This window comes from Mustela erminea, chromosome 10 (genome assembly GCF_009829155.1).
Source record: "Mustela erminea isolate mMusErm1 chromosome 10, mMusErm1.Pri, whole genome shotgun sequence".
In the NCBI taxonomy this organism is placed as follows: domain Eukaryota; kingdom Metazoa; phylum Chordata; class Mammalia; order Carnivora; family Mustelidae; genus Mustela; species Mustela erminea.
Window position 1 is genome coordinate 92,712,248 of NC_045623.1, and position 22,193 is coordinate 92,734,440.

Consider the following 22,193-nt stretch of genomic DNA (forward strand, 5'->3'; position numbering starts at 1 on the left):
GAATCTCTCTGTGATCCTGGACAAGTTACCTAGCCTTTCCGTCTCTCCAGTCTTTACCACGAAGACCATCGTGCCTCCTCCTGGGATTGTTGGATTCAATGAAATAAAACAACTATCAGGGTGCTTGGCCTACTGGAGGCCCTCAGCAGATGTTAGTATCCTCCTACGATGAGGTATAAATATTAGGCTCCACCCCTGGCCCCCTTGCCAGGAAAGAAAACAGGTTCCTGGCTTTCATTTTACTGGGGCAGAAAAAGGATATAAAAGCGTATATGCAAAATAACCAAAAGCCTTTGGCCTGGGTAATGTGCTGCTGGGTCCGGGCTCAGGACAGGACTCCGTGCCCCAATTCCCTCCTTCCCGCACTCCTCCCTCCCCGCCGCAGGGAATCCAGGCCTCTTCCTCAGCAAACTCTGGCCGCTTCTGCACGGTACCGCACCACGACCTCAGCCTGTTTCTCCCGCTGCTAGGGACGGCCGGCGCCCGGCGACAGGAGGTGTGGCGGCCCCTTTAAGCAGCGAAGCTCGTGTTGCAATCGCAGCCTTGGGAACCTGTCCTTTCCGGGGGGTGGAGCCTGTGCCAGTAGCGGCGGCCAACCAAAGCGCGGCATTTTCCGCGGGAGATCCGAATTTCGCGGCACGCAGTTTGGCGCTAAAAAAAAAAAAAAAAAAAAGAGAGAGAGAGAGAGAGAAGAAGGAGGAAAAAAAAGAGGCAGAGAAAGACTTGGGGACCAGAGAGCCAGGCGAGAGGGAGTCGGTGCAATCGGCCCCTTTTCCCCGTCCGAGCGCATCGCTTCTCCTCCGAGCCCCCGGCGACCCCAGAGACCCCTACCAGGAGCCAGCCAGACCCCAAGCGCCGAGGCCTTTCGGGGGCGCGGGGCCGTCCCGGGTCGCCGTCGCCCTCGGGGTGGGACAGCCACTGGCCGTGCCGCCGCCGCCGCCGCCGCGGGGCGATCTCCAAGCGGGGATCTCCAAGCGCTGCTCAGCTCGGCCGCTGGCCAGGAGGGGAGGGTCCGGCCTTGCCCCGCAGGCGTCCATTGGCGGCTTTCCCTGGCCTCCGCGCCATGCCTCGGGCGGTGTGAGCCTCCGCGGGCTCCGGAGCCCGCAGGTGCCTGCGGGCGCGCCAGGCCGGGTTGAGGAGGGGGCGTTGCGCTCGCCATGCTGCGAGGGCCCCGGGCCCTGGCTCCAGCCGCCGGGCCGCCCTCGAAGGGACTGCACGCGATGAGCCCTACCGAGCTGTGGCCGCCCGGCCTCAGCAGCCCCCAGCTCTGTCCGGCCACCACCACCTACTACACCTCGCTGTACCCGCAGACTGTGCCTCCCACTGCGGCGCCCGGCACCTGCCTCGACGCCACCCCCCACGGACCGGAGGGCCAAGCTGTGCGATGCGTGCCGGCTGGCCGGCTGCCGGTAATGCTGGGGACCTGCCCACCGCCGCCCATCGCTTCTCCCTCTGCTTTTGCGGGTGTGGGAAAGGAGGGAGGGGCGCCTGGGACCCAGTTTGAACGAAGCAGGTCGAGTTGAGGAGGGAAAAGAGGGCTTTCAGCTTCCAGAACAACCCATTGCCCTGCATATCTGAATTGAAGGAGCCCTTCATTTTCGGACTTGGGATGAAAAAACCATGCATTGGAGTGGAATGAGCACAGGACTAGGAGTGCGGAGACTCAACCCACTACCCCCAGTGCACCGTGTGACCTTGAGGAAGTCCACGGAGCTGACATTGCCACCATTCCTTCATTCTTTCATTCATTGTTTGGTCCAGAAACTGGTACTGGGCATCTGCTATGGCACAGGTATAGGGCTTGGTCTAGGCGTAGAATGGGGGACTTTAAGATGGGGGGCAGGGATGGGGTGTCTCTCAGGTCCAGTCTAGCTTGGACAGACTCTAAATTTCCTGTACAGCCGACTCTTTCCCGATTATCTGCCCATGGCTCTCCCAGGCCCAGTCTTCCCTCCCAGGCAGCCAGTAGCAGGTGCAGACTGGGGGCAGCCCCCTAGGTTTCCTATGCGGATGGACTTTTCCTTCCTCAAGCCCCCAGGCCATTGCCAGGGAGGGTCTTAAATGTGGTGGCACCAGGTACAGGGTGTGTTTTGTGGGAGTGGAATTCCTGGAGCCCTTGAGAATGGAAACAACCATAGGGTAGAGGTGGGTGGGGTGGGAAAAGCCCTGGGGAACTGGGTGGTGGATGGGGAGCTTGGTTTCTGGTCCTGACTGCCACTAGTTCAGTGTGGCCCTGGACAAGTCTTGGCCCCAGTCTGGGCTTATATTTCCTTTTCTTGAAAATGCACCTGTCCATGGCATAATTGGGCTAACTCATCTCAGGTCATTTACAGCTCCTGGTCCTGGATTTTGGAAAGCGGCTCCAGAAAGGGGAGATGGGGGTGCTGTAGTTTGCTTCGTTGTGAGTGGTGTAGATAGGTTCAGGTACAGAGAGATAAGACTAGCCCTCCCTGCCGTAGAGGCATCTATCTGGTCAGACCTTTGTTGGTGGACAGGCACAGACCCCCAGACTTCCCCGGATGCAGCAGGCACAAGTCCCTGCTAGGGGAATCACGCTTTGCCCATGCTCAAGGCGTTAAACTTTCCAGAGCCCCTTCCTGCACGAGGAAGCCAGGGGTGCTTATCCTATTTCATAGGTCAAACAGCCAAAGATAATTGAGACTGGGTGTCTATCTTTATGCTCAGCGTTTTACAGCCTAACACAGTTTTGTACCCTGGGAAGGAGGAGGCCTTAGTAGCTCCGGGGAGAAGCTGAGGCACAGGGTGAGGATATGATTTGTCCAAGGTCATGCAGGGAGGTGTATGACCAAGGCTGGTGATCATTGGTCTCTTCTCTGCAGCCTTGACTTTCTGCAGTACTGCCTGACTGAGGAGTTGGGTGCCCCGGGCGGGGGAAGGGGCTCAGTGGAGGGTGCAGTCTTCTCTGGCCAGCTGCTTTCAGGCGCCCAGGCGGGGTTTCAGTGGCTGCGTTTCAGTAACAGCTGTGGTTTTGAACTGCTTCCCTCCCAGAGGAGCCCGAGTGCATCTGTCTGTAGCTCCCTCCCAGAGGGGCTCAGTGATCACAGCAAGAATGGTTCTCTTTTACTGAACGCCTCTTGTGTGCCAGTCACTGCTTGGCACTCCTCACATTCGTTATCTTGGCCAAGATGCTTGGGATGAGGCATCTTACAGATGAGGAAACTGAGCAGAGACGTGAAGTCACTTGTCCAAGTCACAAGCCAAGAAGTGGGAGAGTCTCCTTGCATCAGACTGCCCTAAAGGCCTGTCAGGCCCAGAGCCCCCTCTCCCATCAGATGCCCTCTGGCCCCCAGCCCCATGGGCAGGCCTGGCCCCCCGCTTACTCATTTTACCAGGGCGGGACCTGGAGCAGCTCCAAACCCAACCCTGGGTGTGGCTGCCTGGGTTGTGGCCAGGCTGCAAAGGGCAGGGTGAGTAGGATCTATTGGGGAGCTGCTGTTTAAAGGGACCTCGGGGATGGCAACCAAGTTCAGTGGCAGCATAGAAGCCTGAGCCCTGGTCTCCTCACTCGCTGTCTGGGGCTCTTTCCAGCACCCTCTGGGGAAGGCTTGGGATGTTCCTCTACGGAGTCCCTAGTCCAGCCGGGCACATTACATGATTCTGTCTTATTCCTATGGGACTCTGTGAAGAGGGTGGGATTCTGCACGGTTCTTCTTTTCGTCTGGCTTTTCCAAAGTCCCCCTGAGAAGCTTGAAAGCAAAGGAGCATGTTAAGGAACAACCCTCTGAGGCGGGTCAGATGTGGAAGTGCAGGCTACTGAGTGGTAGGGCTGGGATCTGGAATACTTGCTCCTACCCCCACTGCCTAAATTAGGACTTGGGGCTTGGAAAAAGCCTGGCTTCATTCCTTGAGTGACCTTGGGCAAGTCACTTCCCTTCCTTTGAGCCCCACCTTGGGCACCTTGCTGCCCAGAGTGGGGTTGCGTCTGGGTATCTCTGGCCCCATCATTTCTGGGCCTGCCTCTTCTCCCGAGGGGTCAGTGGGGAGCTTGAATCCTAACCAGGCCTTTAAGAAACAGCCAAAGGGGCTGCCTCCTAAGAGGGTCCAGATTAGAGCAAATGTGCCTTGGCTCTTGGCACATTCCCATCTCTTCAGCTTCCCTCTGCACTTCCCCCTTGCTCGCTGCTCTGGACCTTTAGTGATGGTGGCTTCAGTGTGTGAGCCAGGAGCTTTGCTGCACTGTCGCTGGGTCCCCAGCCAGGGTGGAGCAGAGTATGCCCATTTTACAGGTGCGGCTCCAGAGGTAAACTGACTTGCTGAGCTCACCCAGCTAACAAGGGGGGAAGCCTGGAAGGGAACCCAGAGGGATCTGACTCCAAGCCTTTGCTCTGGCTCTTCTTGGCCCTCATCTTCCTGGGCTTGTCCTCTGCCACCTCTGTTCTGTAGGCTCAGGCACATCCATGGGCCATGCCCCAAGGTGTCAGGGAGATGTCCTTAGGTGAGGGTCATTTAGCTGCTTTGGGATGCTTGAAGTACAGGGTAAGGGGAGGGACTGTAAGGGAAGGGAGGGAACTGGTATGTGTATATAAAGTAATGGGGGGCTGGTGGGCACAACCAGGCCTCGGCTCAAGTTCCAGCAAAATCTGGGGGAATGTGTGCAAAAGAGCTGAGACAGCCTGGCACGTGGCTTTGGAGTCAGACAATCCTGGGTTCAAACTCTGGCTCTGCCTTTTGTCTGTGTGACCTTGGGTTCATGCCTTACCCCCTCTGAGTCTCCGTTTCTCTTCTGCCAAGAGAGATTGCCAGGACTGATGGTGCAGGACTGATGGGCACGTGATAGGCCCAGTGCAGATACTTTATTCAACGTCCTTCCTTCTCCCTGCTCTGCAGGTAGTGAGGCTCTTGCTTGTGTTCCGTGAACTCAGCAGGGCCTGGCTCCTGTTGGGTGGGGTAGGTGGGTGGCATTGGGGAGACTCTGGGCTGCCCCACTTCTGTCCTGGGTAAAACTCAGCTTGACTTCTCTTCCTCTCCCTGCTTTTGGCATTCCTTCTTGAGGGATGGGGGAAGGGTCCTCAGATGGACAACCTCGATCAGGATTGACAAAGACGTTGGAGTTCACCAGGTCCCAGTTACTTGAGCTGTTAAATGGGGCTTGGTGGTGCTGGGGAGACTCAGTGAGGTGATGAATGTTGGGGCTCGGCCCAGGGCATGTGGAAGTTCTCAGGGAATGGCTGGGCCTTTCTCTAGAGACAAGATAAGTCACATTCCCTAGGATCTCACCAGTTGAGAGGTTAGAAAAAGAATATGCCAGAGGGTCTTCAAGAGGAATGAGCAGGGATGTGTTTGGATCATGTCCAGGACTGGATTGGGGTGGACGAGAGGAGCATCATATCCAGGCTCCTCAAACCAAGGAGCGGGTCTCCTGGAATCAGTCCAGGAGGACTGCCTGGAGGAGGCAGGAGCAGGGAGGAGAGCTGATAGCCAGAATCGCTGTCACCACTTCCCACACCTGTCAGCCCAGCTGTGCTCAGCAGCAGTTAGAAGTGTCAGACCCGCCAAGCATGACCTCACTGTTAGAGGTTAAAATAGGCCTCTCTGTCCCAGCCAGCTTCAGGGTGTCTGGGTGATTAGGGAAGAGGGAGAGGAAGGAAATAGGCTCAGGGGCCCCCTGAAGGGTGTGTCAAAGAAGAGGCCAAGCCTGGATTTCAGGAAGGGAGTCTGCATTTTCTGAACACCTACTGTGTTGTGCTGAGCCGTAGGGTGAGCACTTGGCAGGGGTTATCTCCTTGGTTTCTCACCGTGGCTCCTCAAAGCAGGTGTTTTCTGCCTCATTTTACAGAGGAGGAAAGTGGCTCCTAGCTGTTGTGTACTTCCCCAAGTCTCACACACACACACACACACACACACATGCAGGGAGCCCACGAAGGAGCTGGGAGAGTCAAGTCCAGGCCTCTGACCTCTGCCCCAGTGCCCCAGTACCCTAGCCCTGCCCCTACCCAGCCCTAACAGGAGAGAGGCCCCTTCCTGGCCAGTGCAGCTTCTGGGCCTAACTGGGGCCTGGTGGCAGCGGGGTGAGGAGCAGATGTCTGTGGTTCCATTTCCCTAGCAGGTGTTTCCCAAGCTTGGCGGGAACAGGCAGGGGGAGCAGGGGGACCTCAGCTGTTTGTCCTTGAGATGCAGGGGAGGGATTCATTGTCTGCCCCTCTCAGCAAAGAAAGATTGGCAAATAGAGTCTATTCAGGAGGCCCCGGGGGCCCTTGAGCTGGAGCCCAAACATGGGGGTGGGGAATGTTTGCTCGGCTTCCCAATGTGGGCACCTCCCTGGGGTGTGGCACGGAGCCAGGAAGTCCCCTGGGCCTGGGCGGATGCCCAGCCCCACCCTGATAAGGGCCAGCTGTGGGGCTGTGATGGGCACCAGGGCAGGCTGGGCCAGCTGCTCGTGCACTTGGTGGGGCGGGAGGCGCTCCCCAGCCTGATGTGGTTTAGGTCCTACCCACTTCTTCCTCCCTGCTTCAGCCTCTGGGCTTGGGGGTTGGGGATGGCGGATGTAGAAGTGACCTTGGGGCCCATTATGACAGAACCCTGAGCCCTTGGCCAGACTGGCTTCGGAAGTCTTCGAGTACCCGCACCTCAGGCTGAGGTTCAGGACTCCTTTTCCCCCCAAAATCTCGCTTGGCCAGTCACTGCTGTTTCCTCACCAAGTGCCGAGATGTTTCCCCGGGACTGGCGGTAAACTGAGGCACAGAAAGCAGCTGCCAGTGGCCTCCATGCTTTGGCTCCGACTCAGGGAAAGATTGAAAGAGGAATGATACTCAAACTCTGACTCTCTCTCCTCTCTCCAAGGCCAAAAGGAAGCTGGACCTGGAGGGGATCGGGAGACCCACGGTCCCTGAGTTCCGGACTCCCAAGGGGAAGTGCCTTAGAGTGGACGGTCTCTCCAGCCCCAGAAGTAAGCCGCACAGATGGGGCATCTAAGGGCAGGCTCAGGAGGAGGGTGGGAAGGGAGGGCAGGCTGGGGCAGAGGGCAGCGGCCCTACCCACATCAGCAGGAGTGATATTTGTGGCATACTTCCCGGTTTACAAAGCAGCTTCCTCTGCCTTCTCTCACAGGACCCTGCCAGTCATCAGCACTGTCCCCCTTTCCCTATGAGGCTGTCAGAGACTCAGAGCCTGAGTGATTTGCCCAAGGTCACACTGGTGGTGGCGGGGAGGGGTGTCAGGGCCCAAACCCAAGCGGGCACAGCCTCTCCCACACCACGCACCACTCTCGTGACCTCAAGTGACTGGTATTTCACTTGGGAGCTTACTCATTTTTTAAAAAAAAAGTTTGTATTTAGTTCAGTCTGACCTTTTCTAAAAGAGAGACTCCAGCTCCGAGAGGAGCAGGGCTTTATCCCACAGGTAGAGAGCTGAGTGAGTGATTCCAAGGGAAGCCTGGATTCTGGATTGGTCTAAACCGTGAAGATCCTGGGGCTGCTTGGGCGGGGGTGGGGGTGGGTGTCTTTCAAAAGCTAAGCTGCAGGAAATTTCTACTTCTGCTTCTTGATATATTCAGTCAACATCCTGGTTCCAGCCGGAGTTTTAGAAAATTTGGGGGGTCAGAGACCTCATGAAGAAGGTATGTCACTGGGTGGGAAGCATGAGGGTCGGGGATCTGGGCAGGGCTCTGGTCCACCCTGCCGTGAGCCTTAGCTGTCTCTTCTGTAAAACAAAGCCCAGCTGGGTCAGGGAGGTCAGGAAAGCTGGCCCTCCTGTGTGGGTAGAGGCTGCCTGCAACATTTTATTGAGAGACAGTAGGAGCACTGATCATTCAGTAATGTCTCCCAGGGACCCCAAACATGACCAAAGCCTCCTGTGTGCCGAATGCCTGCCATCCGTATGTGATGGGGTCCGAAAGTCCCCTTCCGGAGGAATCTGACCTTCTTCAAAGCTCAGTTTCCAGAACTCTTCCGCGGCTAGCTTGCTGTAGGACTTTGCAAGTCACTTGATTGCCAAAGCCCTCTTGTGGTTTAAGATACTGCCGCTGGGATGTGGTCTTGTGACATCAACCCCATTAAGAAAGTCTCTTTTTTTCACGAACCTGCCCCACTTGGTATTATAGGACTGATTCCTTTCAGATAATCATTAGGCTATACGTGGAAAGAAAAAGCAAGTCGAAAAATGTGCCCAAGTCCCAGCGTATCCTTCTCTTTCTCTCATTACCCTAATTCCAGATTTCTGGCAAAGCTGGCTGGAGAGGGGAATGGTTAAGAAGACAGACTCTGCAGCCAGGCTGCCTGGATTTAAATCCCAGCTTTGGCACTTTCTAGCTGAGTGAGCTGAGCAAGTCACTTTCCCTTTCTGTTCCTCAGTAGTCTCATCCATGAAATGCGGATGGTTGTGCAGCAGCCTCTTAGGGGGTTGCAAGGATTGAATTTGTTGTATATGGAAAGTGCTTAGAACCGTGATCCCACACTCAGTGCTTGTCATCATTGGTGGTGGGGGTGTTGATACGGCTCCCTTAAGCTATGGTGGGAAGGTGCTCTGAACCAGGAGTTAGAAGAGGCTTGGTCTCCAGTCCTGTTCCTGCCCCTGACTGTGAGACTTTGAACAAGTCACGTTCCCTCTCCAGGTCTCAGGTTCCCTGCCTGGATAGGGGTGGCGAACCACCACGAGGTTTACAGAGCCTCGCGGTGCTCTGTAAACTGGAGAGTGGTTGTTCCTGTGTTCATGGGAAGGGCGGTACCTGTTAGGTCCCCATCCGTGGACGAGGCTGTCCAGGCTGGCTCTCCCTGAGCGGTGACAGGGCCCCTTTCTCCCTCAGCCCCCAAGTCCCCTGGAGAGAAGACTCGTTATGACACATCGCTCGGGCTGCTCACCAAGAAGTTCATTTACCTCCTGAGTGAATCCAAGGATGGGGTCCTGGACCTGAACTGGGCTGCCGAGGTGCTGGACGTGCAGAAACGGCGCATCTATGACATCACCAACGTGCTGGAGGGCATCCAGCTCATCCGCAAGAAGGCCAAGAACAACATCCAGTGGGTGTGAGTGCCTGGGCTGGGGCCGATGGTGCCCGTGGGTGCCCGTGCCGTGGGTGAAGGTGGGGGAGGGGCACGATATCCGGCAGGTGGGGTGGCGGTGGGGCGGGGGCTGGCGCCGAGAGCAACATCCCATAGGCTTACATGCTGGGAGCTGAGCCAAGGTATTGAAGAGGGATTTCTAGAACATGTAAAGACTAAGAGGACCCAGATCGTCTTGAATTGGGGACCCTAAGATTCCCCTGTCCAGCTTAGCAAAGTCCCCTGGACCTGGGCTGTTGCAACTGACCCTTTTTCCAGCTCAGATCTGAGTCCTCTGGACTCCTTTCCTCCTACGAAGACCAGAGCAGACCTGCAGGGAACCCAGGCAAGGCATTTGGGGGAGGCTGGGGTGTAGCGTGGACCGTTTCGAGAGCTCTTCGAAAGCAGGGTCAGGCTTGACTTGTCTCTTTTCCCTAGCCCAGCCCCTGAACTTCAGGTTCCATTCCCAGCGGCTCCCTGCGGGCTAGGCGGAACCACTGATTTGCACAGCCCAGGGAGCCCCACTGTAGACCACGCTGATGGCCCCGTTCTGGGGTTGTGCGGTCTGGGCAGGTCCATGCTGCAGCCCTAGGGTTGGGGCTCCTGGATATGGACTGAGACTGACACTGGGGAACGGCTCTCTTCCCAGAGGCAGGGGAATGTTTGAAGACCCCACCCGGCCTGGGAAGCAGCAGCAGCTGGGGCAGGAGCTGAAGGAGCTGATGAGCGCGGAGCAGGCCTTGGACCAGCTCATCCAGAGCTGCTCTCTGAGCTTCAAGCACCTGACGGAGGACAAGGCCAACAAGAGATATCCTGTCTGGCTGGGGGTGGGGGGAGCGGTCAGGGAGCAGGGCCCTGCTGCATACTCTATCCATCCTGAGTTCCTGCAGAATCTCCCCATAGGGGGCAGTCTCCCTCAGGGTCCGTCATGTCTGTTTCTTTTCTTTTCTTTCTCCCCCCCCTTTTTTTTTTAGAGATTTCATTTATTTATTTGACAGACAGATCACAAGTAGGCAGAGAGGCAGGCGGCAGGGGGTGGGCAGGCTCCCCGCTGAGCAGAAAGCCCAATGCGGGGCTCGATCCCAGGACCCTGAGACCATGACCTGAACCGAAGGCAGAGGCTTTAACCCAGTGAGCCACCCTAAGGCCCCTCTTTTTTTTTTTTTCCCAAACATTTTATTTTATTAAAGATCTTATTTATTTATTTGACAGAGAGAGAGAGATCACAAGTAGGCAGAGAGGCAGGCAGAGAGAGAGGGGGAAGCAGACTCCCTGCTGAGCAGAGAGCCCGAGGCGGGGCTCCATCCCAAGACCCTGAGATCATGACCTGAGCCAAAGGCAGAGGCTTTAACCCACTGAGCCACCCAAGCGCCCCTCATAGACAGTTTTTTATGTTGCTACAAATCCTTCCTATTTGCCTGATCCACATGGAATTGTTGCTATTGGACCATTTTTTTACAAAAGTACCAACCTCATGTGATTTAACCTAGTGTTTAGAATGACTGTCTTGCTCAGACTATGTTCTGGTTTGTTGAGAAGGTCTAGAATCAAATTTTAGATTTTTTTTTTTTTTAATTTCTTTGAGAGAGAGAGAGAGCGAGCACAAGCAGGTGAAGCAGCAGGCAGAGGGAGAGGGAGAAGCAGGTTCCCACTGAGCAGAGAGCCTAACATGGGGCTCGATCCAAACTGAAGGCAGTTGCTTAGCCAACTGAACCATCTAGGCACCCCTAGAATCAACATTTAGATCGATTTGAGATTTCTGCTTTTATAAAATAGTATAGTACAGAGAATATTTTTGTACAGAGAATATTTTCCTTTATTTTTTACTTATTTCATTAGATTCCTAGGATTAAAATTATAAACATGGACTTTGCTTAGATTTTTCTTTCTTTCTTTTTTTTTTTAGGATTTTATTTATTTATTTGACAGACAGAGATCACAAGTAGCAGAGAGGCAGGCAGAGAGAGAGGAGGAAGCAGGCTCCCTGGTGAGCAGAGAGCTGATGCAGAGCTCCATCCCAGGACACAGAGATCATGACCTGAGCCAAAGGCAGAGGCTTAACCCACTGAGCCACCCAGACACCCCTGCTTAGGCTTTTCATCCATTTTTCCCAAATGGCTCCATCATCTCATTGGTTTTAGGATCTCACCTTGTATTTCCATAAGAATGCTAGGCATTGGAGAAATGTACAAAAGTAAGACAGGTCTTACTACCTGCTCAAAGATAAGGATCTAGTCTGAGAGATAAAGTCTTTTTTTTTAAAAATATTTTATTTACTTATCTGAGAGAGAAAGAGAGAGCACAAGAAGGGAAAAGGGATAAGCAGACTCCCTGTGGAGCGGGGAGCCTGATGCGGGGCTCGATCCCAGGACCTCAAGATCATGACGCAAGCCGAAGTCAGACGCTCAACTGACTGAGCCACCCAGGCTCCCAAGATAGTCTAGAAAATGGACAAGAGGCAACATTTAAAAAAATTAATTAAAAAAGTGATTTGTACTCCCATTTGTTTTCTAAAGGGATCCACGGTAGCTTATGATGCTAAAAGGACCGGTAGCCGTTTTTGGTTATTTGTAAGCTGCGGAAGGAGTGAGAAAGACATGTTCAGAGGCTTTGCCTGGTAGGCTAGAGGTTTGGATTTTGACCAGTTACCTCTCTTGACTCTCGTGCCCCTACACTGGCCTATGTGACTTACCAGGACATCCGTGCTGTTGGCAACTTTAAGGAGCAGACGGTGATCGCTGTCAAGGCCCCTCCACAGACAAGACTCGAAGTGCCTGACAGGAGCGAGGTGAGAGGGGGAGCATTCGGCGGAAGGAAGGTTAAGGAGGGTCCCAGGCGGCGCTGTAGGCTCTGTGCCTGGCCCTGCCTGGCCCTAAGCTTGTCTGAACCATTCTGGTGCTTGTAGCAAGATTGGTGGTCTCTGAGCAGGGGCAACGATGGCAGGAGCCGGAAAGGACAACAGACGTCAGCTACTGATCCAAAAAAATCTCCACTCTTGGCACCTTTCTGCACCCACCAGCCCCTGTACTCCTGGGCCTACACGCCGTGGTACTGGTGGCTCACCATGATCCCTTCTCGCCTAGGTTAAAGACCCAAATTCTTACTGCTTCCCTAGGAGGCCCTCTGGGTTCTGATCTCACCAGCCTCTTCTCTCATTATGCCCCATTGTGCCTCTGCTTTGGCCCCTATGACTTCTCTGCTGTGTTGCCATCACACTAAGCTCGTGTCCATTATAACCCATTCTGCTGCTGCTCCCTCCGGCTGAAATGCTCTTCCCTTGGACTGCCTGGTTTACTGGTATTTGTCTTACAGGTCTCAACTCAAACCTCACTTCCTCCAGGAAGGCTTCCCAGATTACCACCACTCCCCACCCCTCCCAGATTTCATAAGTTCCTGTGCTTTTCTATTGCACTTACCCTCCGTTTGCTGGAAGATACGGGTGACTGTGTGATGATACTGTGCTTCGCCTGTTAGAGGGTTAGCTCCACAAAGACATGCTGCACGCCTGTGGTACCCCTGGCCCAGAGCTGGATATGTCCTAAGTGCTTGAGAAGTAATTCGTTTAATGGAAGGATGTTAAGATAAATGGGACCTTACCCCTGCCTTGAAGGAGCTCAGGACCTAGTGGGAAAAAGACCCAAGGAAGCAGTCGTCTTGCCATTTATAGATTTAAGGTGCTTTGAGGGCCCAGAGAAAGGACAGATAGAGGAAGAGCCCATAGACGGTTACAGGTATTGGGTCCTAAAGAATGACCAGGACGTTTGTCAGGGGGAACAGGAGTAGAGAGAGGGCCCTGCAGGTGCACTGGGGAGGAGACCTGGGTGCGTGTTGGAATGGCAGGGGTGTGTGATGGTGGGAGGGAAGAAGCAGGGGAGGCAAGGCCAAGTACAAGGACTCCTGGTTGTAAGCAGCAGAAAGCCAAGTCCAAATGGCTTAAGTCAGGGGTGAGGGGTGGAGGGGACTGCGGGAAACCAAGCGAGAGGTCCAGAGGGAAGATTTGGAAACTGCAGGCAAGGCTAGACGCTTCACCCCATGCTCTCCATCTTTCTCTGCCATTCTCTGTGCTGTTTCCATTCCTAGGTGGGCGTGCCTCTTCTGGTGGCAAAGGTAGCTTTCATGATCCCAGCCCCGCAACCCCAGTGGGAAGGGAGCTTCCATTTCCAAGTCCAGCACGAGTCCTGGGTCTGATGCTCGGGACCTGAGCTGAGTCGTGTGCTTCCCTGAACTAGTCACCATCACTGTGACCTTCCCGGCCTGCTCCCCAAGCTCACCCACTGGAGCTGGGAAAGGTTTTGTCCCCCCAAACTACATGACTTGAGAGTGGCAGAGGAGTGGTTTCCCAAGGGAAAATCGAGATGTTCTCCCTCACAGAAGGGAGCCTGGGGGCCAGACAGGCAGAAGGAGCAGATGTCCCCCTCAGGTCAGATGGGGCAAGTGTGGGGGCCCAGCTCAGGAGTGTGGCTTGCTCACGTGGGTGGTGGGAGGCCAGGGTGTCCATCCATTCGGCCGAACCCATGAGTCAGTGCCCAGCTGCCCAGAGTCATGACCTGGCTTCTCTTCTTCCTCTAGGAGAACCTGCAGATATACTTGAAGAGCACCCAGGGACCCATCGAAGTCTACTTGTGCCCAGAGGAGGTGCAGGAGCCCGACAGTCCTGCCAAAGAGCCCCTCCTGCCGACCTCCACCCTTGGCCCCAGCCCTGACTCCACCCAGCCCGGCAGCAGCACGGACCCTGGGATGACAGAACCTGTGGCATCCCCAGGTAGGACCCTCTGTCCAGAGGAGCAGCAAATGGGAGAGCACCCAGCTTTCGAGTTTCCTCCTCCACGGCAACATTTGTTGGGCAAGGGGAAGCTCGCACTTTACATAAAGCCTGTGTGTGTGTGTGTGTGTGTGTGTGTGTGTGTGTGTGTTCTTGTCTCAGTCAGGAGGCTGATGCTGCTCTGGGCTGAGGCTGTTCTGGGTCCTGGGTTTGAACCCCTGCACTTCTAACTACCAACTGTGTGACCTTGGACAAGTCACTTAACCTCTCTTCGCCTTAGCCTCATCTCTAAGTTGGGCACAGTAACAGTATCTACTTTGTAGGTTGTGAAGATTGAATGAGTTCATATAGGGAAAGCCCTTGGGATGGTGCCTGGCAGTAACTGCTGGCTATTCTTGTCATTGTTAACCTGCCAGTACTGCTAGAACCATACTTCCATGAGGACTACAACCAGCAAAGCCTCTGGCGCTCAGGAAGCCCACAGTAAATGGGAGCTACAGATTTTTTTTTTTAATTTTATTTATTTAACAGACAGAGATCACAAGTAGGCAGAGAGGCGGGCAGAGAGAGGAGGAAGCAGGCTCCCCACTTAGCAGAGAGCCCAATGCGGGGCTCATTCCCAGGACCCTGGGATCATGACCTGAGCTGAAGGCAGAGGCTTTAACCCACTGAGCCACCCAGGTGCCCCAGGAGCTACAGATTTTTGGAGGAAGGCTCAACTAAGATTTTTTAAGTCACAGCTATGTACTGGGTACATCTATGTTATCACATTACTTTTCATAGCAGTTCTTGAGATAGGCATTATTGTTCCCAGTTTAGAGATGAGTAAACTGAGGCAGAGAGGGGATGTGACTTGCCCAAGTTCTCCTTGGGCAACAGAACTGTGTCTTGACCCTCTGTCTCTACACACCTAGCCCAGTCCTCTCTCCGTGAGGCTCGGAACAGATCAAGGAAGGGGTTGCTGACCGGAGCAGATCCCCCTTGCTGGGAGGTGGACCGTACAGCTAAAGCTGGCTCTACCTGGCAACAAGTAGCATGAGGCAGTCATCAAGGAGCAGAGAGGCGGGAGAGGTCTCGGGGAAGGAGTCCAGAAGGAGTAGAAATGGGAGCCTGCAAAGGCCCTTCCCCCAGGATGGTTTTTCCTTTTACTGGGATCACACAGCAGGTCAGCCTTTGAGGCTATGGAGGCCATTGTTCAACTTTCTGTTTTTTTAACTCCAGAATTCTCTTAAGTAGAACTCTGGTGTTTAAAAAAACCAGAGCTCGAACTGACGGAAGAGGCTTGGGGGGGCGTCCACAGAACACAGGCTGGATTCCATTTCTTTAACTCAAGGGTCCACAAACTATTGCCTGCAGGCCAAATCTGGCCTGTTTTTAAGGGGCCTATGAGCCAAGAATGGTTTTCATGTATTTAAAGAGTTGGGGGGCAAGAAGAAAGTGACTATGTAACAGAGACTGTAAGTATCCTGCAAATCCTACACTTGATCTTAGCCAAAAGGCCGAGAAGCCATCTGGCCCTTTACTGAAGTTTCCTCAGCCCTGATCTAACTCAGCCCTTCATTTTACACATGAATAAGCAGAAGTTCAGAGAGGGTAAGTGACTTCTCTGAGGTCACACAGCAAATTGGAGGCAGAGCTTGGACAAAAGCCCAGGCCCTCAGCTCTTCTCTGGTGATCTCTTCTCTGTCGCGCCTCTCCCTGCACCAGCCATCTGTCCCTCCGGGTACCTCCCAGGGCCTATCTCCCATGCCAGACCTGTGCCACGCCCTGTTTTCTCTCCTGCTTCGCTCTGCCTTCTCACTCCGCTGTCAACATGTGCGCAGCTCTCCCAGGTAGAGCCACTTTGACTTCAGATGTCCTCTGATACCTGGGGCGCAGTAGAGCGGGGAGAGGCCTCCAGCATAAGTAAGGGTGAAGTTTTTCCTCAGTTTTACTGATCAGTTGTGCTCCTGGAAGGAGTAGAGGCTGACAGACTGCTTGGGGGTGGGGCAGCCTAGGAGCCAGCTCTGTGCCATGGGTGCCCCTCTCCACCCTTGTCGTGTGGCCTCTTAGTGACATCCTTGGCAAAAGGAACAGAAGGACAGTTCCTGGAAGGGGTACACACACACACACACACACACACACACACTCACTCTCTCTCACACACACACATACTCTTACACACTTTCTCACACACGCTCTCTCACACACACACACACACACTGTCTCTCAAACACATTCTTTCTCTCTCTCACACGCAGACACATACACTCCACGTTCTTGCCTGAAGCAGAGCCATTTTGAGGTCTGAGCGCCAGGGGCCACACGCAGTCTGGGGACCCAGGTTCTGGCATCACCAGAGGGAATCCCTTCCGCTTTGGGGCCTCAGTTTCTCTCATCTTTCATGGAGGGGCTTTGGGTATGGGTTGTCCCTACCATCTCTCCAGGCTCTCACATTCTGAGGTAAACATGAATGTTGTTACCATGCAGGAGTCAACGCTGGGAGCCTGGGGCTTGAGTTTGCACGTCACCTGCTGTGACTTGGTGACTGTAGGCAGGACGCTTCAGCCCCTCAGAACCTCTGTTTGCACGTCTGTAAAACTGGGACACGTAAAACTCCCTCATGATTTCTGGGTTACAGGCAGTGAGACAGCGTGAATGTGATTTTTTAAAAAGCTTCTGTGAACCGGGCACCTGCTCTGTGTGGTCTGGAGATAGAGCGTGAGTCTGAGCCGTCAGAGTGGGCACAGATACGAGAGAGCAGCTCCCTCCTGGGTGTGATAAGCAGCGCGAGAGAGCAAGGTCCGGCCCACAGGGGTTCCACACGCGGGTTATCTCCTTACTGTTCAGCACGTCAGGGAGGTAGCACCTTCTTTCCCCTCCTGAGAAAACTGAGGTTCCTGGCCCTACAGCTAGTGAGGGGTGGGCCTGGGGTCCGAGCCTGGACCCCCGCCCCCACTCCCAAGCCCAGCCTTTCACTAGAACTTCAGGCCTCAGCAACCCACTAAAGAAACATGCCGGTTTTCTCATTCACGTACATTTAATTGGCTCCTTTGAGCCTCAGTTTCCTCATCTGCAGATAGGGGTCCCAGGATTACCTCCTGTGGGGCCCCTTGAGGAGGTGAAACACCCCTATCCTTGAGATCAGGGCTGGCCATGCCTTGGTAAACCAGAGCTCTTCTTATTTTTATTTATTTACTTATTCATTTATTTATTTGAGAGAGAGAGTGAGAGGGCATGAGAGGGGAGAAGGTCAGAGGGGGAAGCAGACTCCCTGCAGAGCAGGGAGCCGGATGTGGGACTCGATCCCGGGACTCTGGGATCATGACCTGACCCGAAGGCAGTTGCTTAACTGACTGAGCCCCCCAGGCGCCCCCAGAGCTCCTCTTATTGATGAGGGTTTTCTCCCTGCACCCATCCCTGAGTCCTCTCAGCAACCCTGCGAGGCAGGGAATGGGTGTCCCCCTTTTAGAGGTGAGGAAGCAGAGGCTTGTCCACATTAAGTCACTTGCCCACAGATACACAGCGAGTAAGAGGCTGATCAGGCAGGCGGACACACCAGCACGGCTCTGTTTTCCAAGGAATGCTTGATTGGGGTTTAAGGCATGACTCAAATGGTGAGATTCTGGGCGTCAGGATATATTTGGGGGGGGATTCCCAACGCCCTATTCCTCGTCCCTGTGTAGGAAGTTGCCCTGTGACATCTAAGGAGAAATGCTTTTGGTGCCCTCACAGCAGCCGAGCCAGTATAGCTGGAGAGGCTGCGTGGGAGCGGAAGGAGGCGGGGCAGAGGGAACAGAAAGGCCGGCGGCGGGTGCTACATCCTGCGGGGTGATCTCAGTGCTGGTCAAACTTGGATTGTCTTCCAAGCCATTTTTAAGCTAAAGCATAAGGGTCAACGCAAGGTGACTGGGAAGAAGTGTCTCGGTGGGAGACGACGGGCTAGACCAGGGTCACAGCACTGGAACTGAATGGACTGGGTGCTGGGGAAATGGCAGGATTTTTTTTTTTTTTTTAAAGATTTTATTTATTTACTTGACAGAGAGAATGAGAGAGAGCACAAGAAGGGGAGGAACAGAGGCAGAGGGAGAAGCAGGTTCCCCGCTGAGCAGAGAGCCTGATGCGGGGCTCGATCCCAGGACCCTGAGATCATGACCCAAGCCGAAGGCAGAGGCTTAACCTCACTGAGCCACCCAGGCACCCCGTTTTTTTTTTTTTTTCTTTTTTAAAAAGATTTTTATTATTTAGTAATCTTTACACCCAACATGGGACTCACACTCAGAACCCTGAGATCAAGAGTCGTGTGCTCTTCCAGTGGAGCCAGCCAGGAAGGAGTTGGGTAGGAGCTGGAGACCAGGAGATCCCACCTTTTTCTAGAGGCGGGAGAACAGGGGCAGTGGCTGGAGCTGTGCTGGGAGAGGGAGCATGTCCCCTGCCATTGGGTGTGAGGCATGTTTGGAGAGAAGAGGATGCCCAGTCATCCAGGGAGGGGGTGGGGGAGGGCCGTTCCTGGGCTCTGAGGTCTGACCGGAGGCTTTTGGGCACCAGCTCTAAGTGTGACCTCTGTCTGCTTGTCTCCAGCACCAGCGCTGACGCCCCAGCAAGTCCCGCAGCCGCCAGCGCCCCCGCCCCTGCCGCTTGTCCCCCTGGAGGCCACCGACAGCCTGCTGGAGCTGCCGCACCCACTTCTGCAGCAGACCGAGGACCAGTTCCTGTCCCCGAGCCTGCCGTGCAGCTCTCCCCTGATCAGCTTCTCCCCGCCCTTGGACCAGGACGACTACCTGTGGGGCCTGGACGGGGGTGAGGGCATCAGTGACCTCTTCGACTCCTACGACCTTGGGGATTTGCTGATTAATTGAGTGGCCTTGCCTGTCCCAGCAACCTGCCCTTGGCTCTACCTCCGCACAGACGGACAGGCCCTCTGCCCACGCAGGGACGTGGGACACAAGGTGCTGCCCTAGGGATGGGGGGGACCTCTTCTCTTTCTCACCCCCCCAGCCAGCTGAAGCTATCTTGGAGAGGGGTTTTGGGTGAGGAGTGTATTAGGGGTCGGGTCCTCTCTTTCCTCATAGAAGCTGGGCCCAGGAAGGCCCATCTGGCTTCTGACCTCTGACCTCTCACATGAAGGGCCACAGGTGAGGCAACCAGGTCCAGGGAAAAGCCTTCCCCTCGCCTTTTGAGGGAGGTGAATTAGGACCCTGAATTTATCAAGAAGCACTTAATGCCTTTGTATTTATTTCAGGTTGAGTTTTGTTTGTCTTCCTTGAGTTTTTAGCAGGGAGATTGTTCTAGTTTCTAGTAAGACTTCTCAGACGGGCCCAGTGCTGTCCATGGTCCGAGGGCAGCCCAGGGCTTCCTGGGCCCCAGGCCAGTCCCCGATTTCCCCGTAGCCATAGACTGGGTCTCTGGGGGCTGTCCAGTCTGCTAGAACGCTACTTGCACTTCGGCCTCGTAATTCTAGTAAGTGGTGGCCACAGGCCCTTCGGCTCCTCCTGCCCATCCTCTCCCGCTGAGGCACCAGCCTTGGGTTCCTGGCCTCCTCTGTCCCAGGGATGGGTGCAGGGAGCCCTCCCGGGGAGGCGGCATCAAGGCTCCAGGTGTGGAGACCCACTTCTGTGGAATCCCCTACCTCTCCAGTCCCTTAGAACAGGAAAAACCACCTTCCAGGGAGTCAGCACTGAAAGGCCCCTCCCCAGGGAAACACAGACAGGAATGTGGAAGCAGCTAGAGGGCTCCATTTGTGCCTCTGCTTGGGACAGGGGCTGTCTTACCCTGAGTACCTGGGAGGGAGTGGCAGCCCCATATAGAGAAAGGTGGGGTTAAAGCAAGAAACTGCCAGAAAGCAGCCCCTCTGGAAGCTGCTCTCATCATCCTCCCCTTCCCTGGAAGGATTTGTTTACTGAAGGGAGTAATTCTTTAAGGATCTCTTCTTCTCGGCAGCTCTCACACAGACCCCCCCCCCCCCCCCCGCACCCCAGGACAGAGGTAACCAGGGCTTGGTGGCATTTTAGCTCGTTTTGTCACTGGAATGCCGAAGGGCTGGCAGAGTGTTTATTGCAGACCAGACCTTTGCCCTGATGGGGAGACGGGCTTATGTTACCTCTTGAGGCTTAGGGTCCTGAGAAGGATTCTTGCCCTGGCCTGCTCCCCGCCCCCAGAGGCTTGACTGTCCCACAGTGTCTCTGCAGCCCACTTGGGTGTGAGGGATGAGGTCAGCTCTCTTCCCCACCCAACGTGGGGCGGGGCTGCTCTGGACTGAACCAAGGCTCTGCCCTCTGGAGAGAGGCAGCCAGGAATGGTGGTCTTAGAGGCCCACCACCTACCCTCAGCGAGCTAGGTTTCCTCAGGGGCTTGGCTGGGCAGCACTTTTTTTTTTTTTTTTTTAAGTTTGTAGCATTAAGTTGGTTTTAAATATGAAGTTGGCCTCATGGGATGGCTCCTGAGTTACCCAGAAGCTGGCATCTGAAGCTGGGGATGTGGGCTTTTTTGGGGGTGGGTCTGGTGTGAGTTAATGCTTGCATGGGGACAGCGTGCCTTGTCATTTTCACAACTTCCCGGGCCCCTGACTGTGCCCTCTCAGGAACAGATGTCCCGCTCTGGAAACAGGGTTTATTTTGTAGGCTTTACAGACATGCTGTTGGTGTCCCCTCTCCAGATACTCACAGAGGTGTCATCAGAAGCCTGCTTGGAAGCCCACTATGTTCAGGGGCAAGGGACTACCTCAGCCCTTGGGCAGGGGACAGGAGTGTTGCTTGGAATCCTGTTGGGGGCCTGTGGGGCCTAGATGGCTTCGCTGTTCTGAGGTGTCTGGGCTGCCATTTAGCTATGTCCCATGTCTGAAGACAGAGACGTTTGACTTCCATGCCTTTGGCTCTGTCTAGAATCTTCCAGAATTAAATCAGAGAAAAGAGAGACGAGGCCTACAGGATTCACTGGGAACGGGTTTACCAGTAAAGTCTGGCCAGAATTCAAGCTCATTCTCCAAATGCTGGGCCATAGTGCTGGACAGAGGGGCTGCCCCTTGGGCCCATGGTCTGTACCCTGAGCAGCTGTCCCTGTCCTGTGCTATCCCCTCCACACCCTGCCTGGCCCCTGGGGCTGGACCGCCCAGGCCAAGCCTCAGGCTGTGGGGGGGTGACAAGCTCACACCTCTTCCTTGCCAGCGACACTTGAAACCTCTCAGGAGTTGCATCGAGAGCTTTAAAAATGTCTGTTCGATGGTATTTCCTTTACGGGCCATGTAAACTTTAGAACTAGGGTGGAAGAAAAACCACTTTTCTTTCTGAGGTACATTATTCCTTCCAGGACATTTCCCAGCCCCACAGGCAGCCCCCAAGTCACCTGTGTCGCACGGGGGCACCAGAGGCTCGGGGGCTCCAGGGAACTCAGTAGGTGAAGTTGTGGAGGTTCGGCCCCGCTCCCGTGTCCCTTCCCACAAAACGTGTTCGCCAGAGCAGCGTGAGGTCCCTTCTCTGCGGCAACGCTGTGGTTGGACCGGTGTGGTTGTGGGAGGACGAGGGGGATGGTGAAGCTCAGAAAGCTGGTTCTGAGAGGGTTTTGACTTGACTTCCCCTCCCCGAGTGTTCTCAGCCCCAGCTTTGCAGTGTTTAGTTCCTAGTAAAAGCACCTGGGTGTTCCCGCGTCTGAGCGTCGTGTGGCTTGAAGTGAAAGCCTTCTGGGGTTGTTTGCAGGCAGCTATTTGGTGCTCCTCTTGGTGTCCCAGAGCCCCCACCTCCCCCTGGGACCCTGTTCTTCCATGAGGACCCTCGGTGACCAGAAGCCCAGCCAGCCTGCGGGCTCCTGGGTGAGGGAAGAAGCCTTGTGTACGGCAGGTGTGTCTTGAGGGTGATGAGGCCCAGGCCACCTGGTCCCTGTGCAGGGACTCTAGACAGGTCACTTTCGTCTGGTCTGGTTTTGCCCCAGGTCCTGCCTTGATGAGCACCGTGTAAACCTCCTTGTGTTGTGATAATCGGGCATTAAACGACAACTCTGGACACCTCGATTCTTGTGCTTTCTGAAGGTCATTACCAAGCGTGGGTCTGGTCCTCCCAGGTGGAAGGTGGGGACGATCCTGACCGCCTGGCTGATTTCTCCGCAGAAATAGCCTCCCTTTCCCACACTGGCCTATTACCAAGCCTGAAATCTCACCCCACAGACACTGAAAAAGTTAGCGGGTCGAGAATGGGCGCCCCTCCCCTCCTCCGTCTCCATCACCTTCCTCTCAGCTGGATGGTTGGGAAAGCTTGCGACCCACTCTCCAGCCGATCCGTATCAGTGGTTCTCAAAGTGGGTTCCTCAGGTCAGCATTACTCGGGAACGTACGAGAAATGCACATTCTCAGGCTCTACCCCAGACCTTCCGAAACTCGGGGCAGGATCCAGGATCTGTGGCTTAGTGAGCTCTTGGCTGCTGAAGCTTGAGTACTCACACCCTCCCAAACTCAGTTCTGATCGTGT

At 54.8% G+C, this 22,193-nt stretch overlaps 1 protein-coding gene across 2 annotated transcripts; it reads left to right on the forward strand.

Moving 5' to 3' along the window:
* Window positions 1–227: 227 nt before the first annotated feature.
* E2F2 (E2F transcription factor 2) lies at window positions 228–21,737 on the forward strand. 2 transcript variants are annotated; one of them, XM_032302546.1, is made up of 8 exons: window positions 228–1,409; window positions 6,802–6,907; window positions 7,514–7,576; window positions 8,762–8,981; window positions 9,646–9,804; window positions 11,670–11,784; window positions 13,566–13,758; window positions 18,319–21,737. In XM_032302546.1, the coding sequence occupies exons 1-8, from the start codon at window positions 1,158–1,160 to the stop codon at window positions 18,594–18,596; spliced, it is 1,386 nt and encodes a 461-aa protein (XP_032158437.1). In that variant the 5' UTR covers window positions 228–1,157; the 3' UTR covers window positions 18,597–21,737. The 2 variants fall into 2 exon arrangements, with proteins under 2 accessions (XP_032158437.1, XP_032158438.1); XM_032302547.1 differs by lacking the exon at window positions 7,514–7,576 and having other exon boundaries at window positions 233–1,409.
* Window positions 21,738–22,193: the final 456 nt, after the last annotated feature.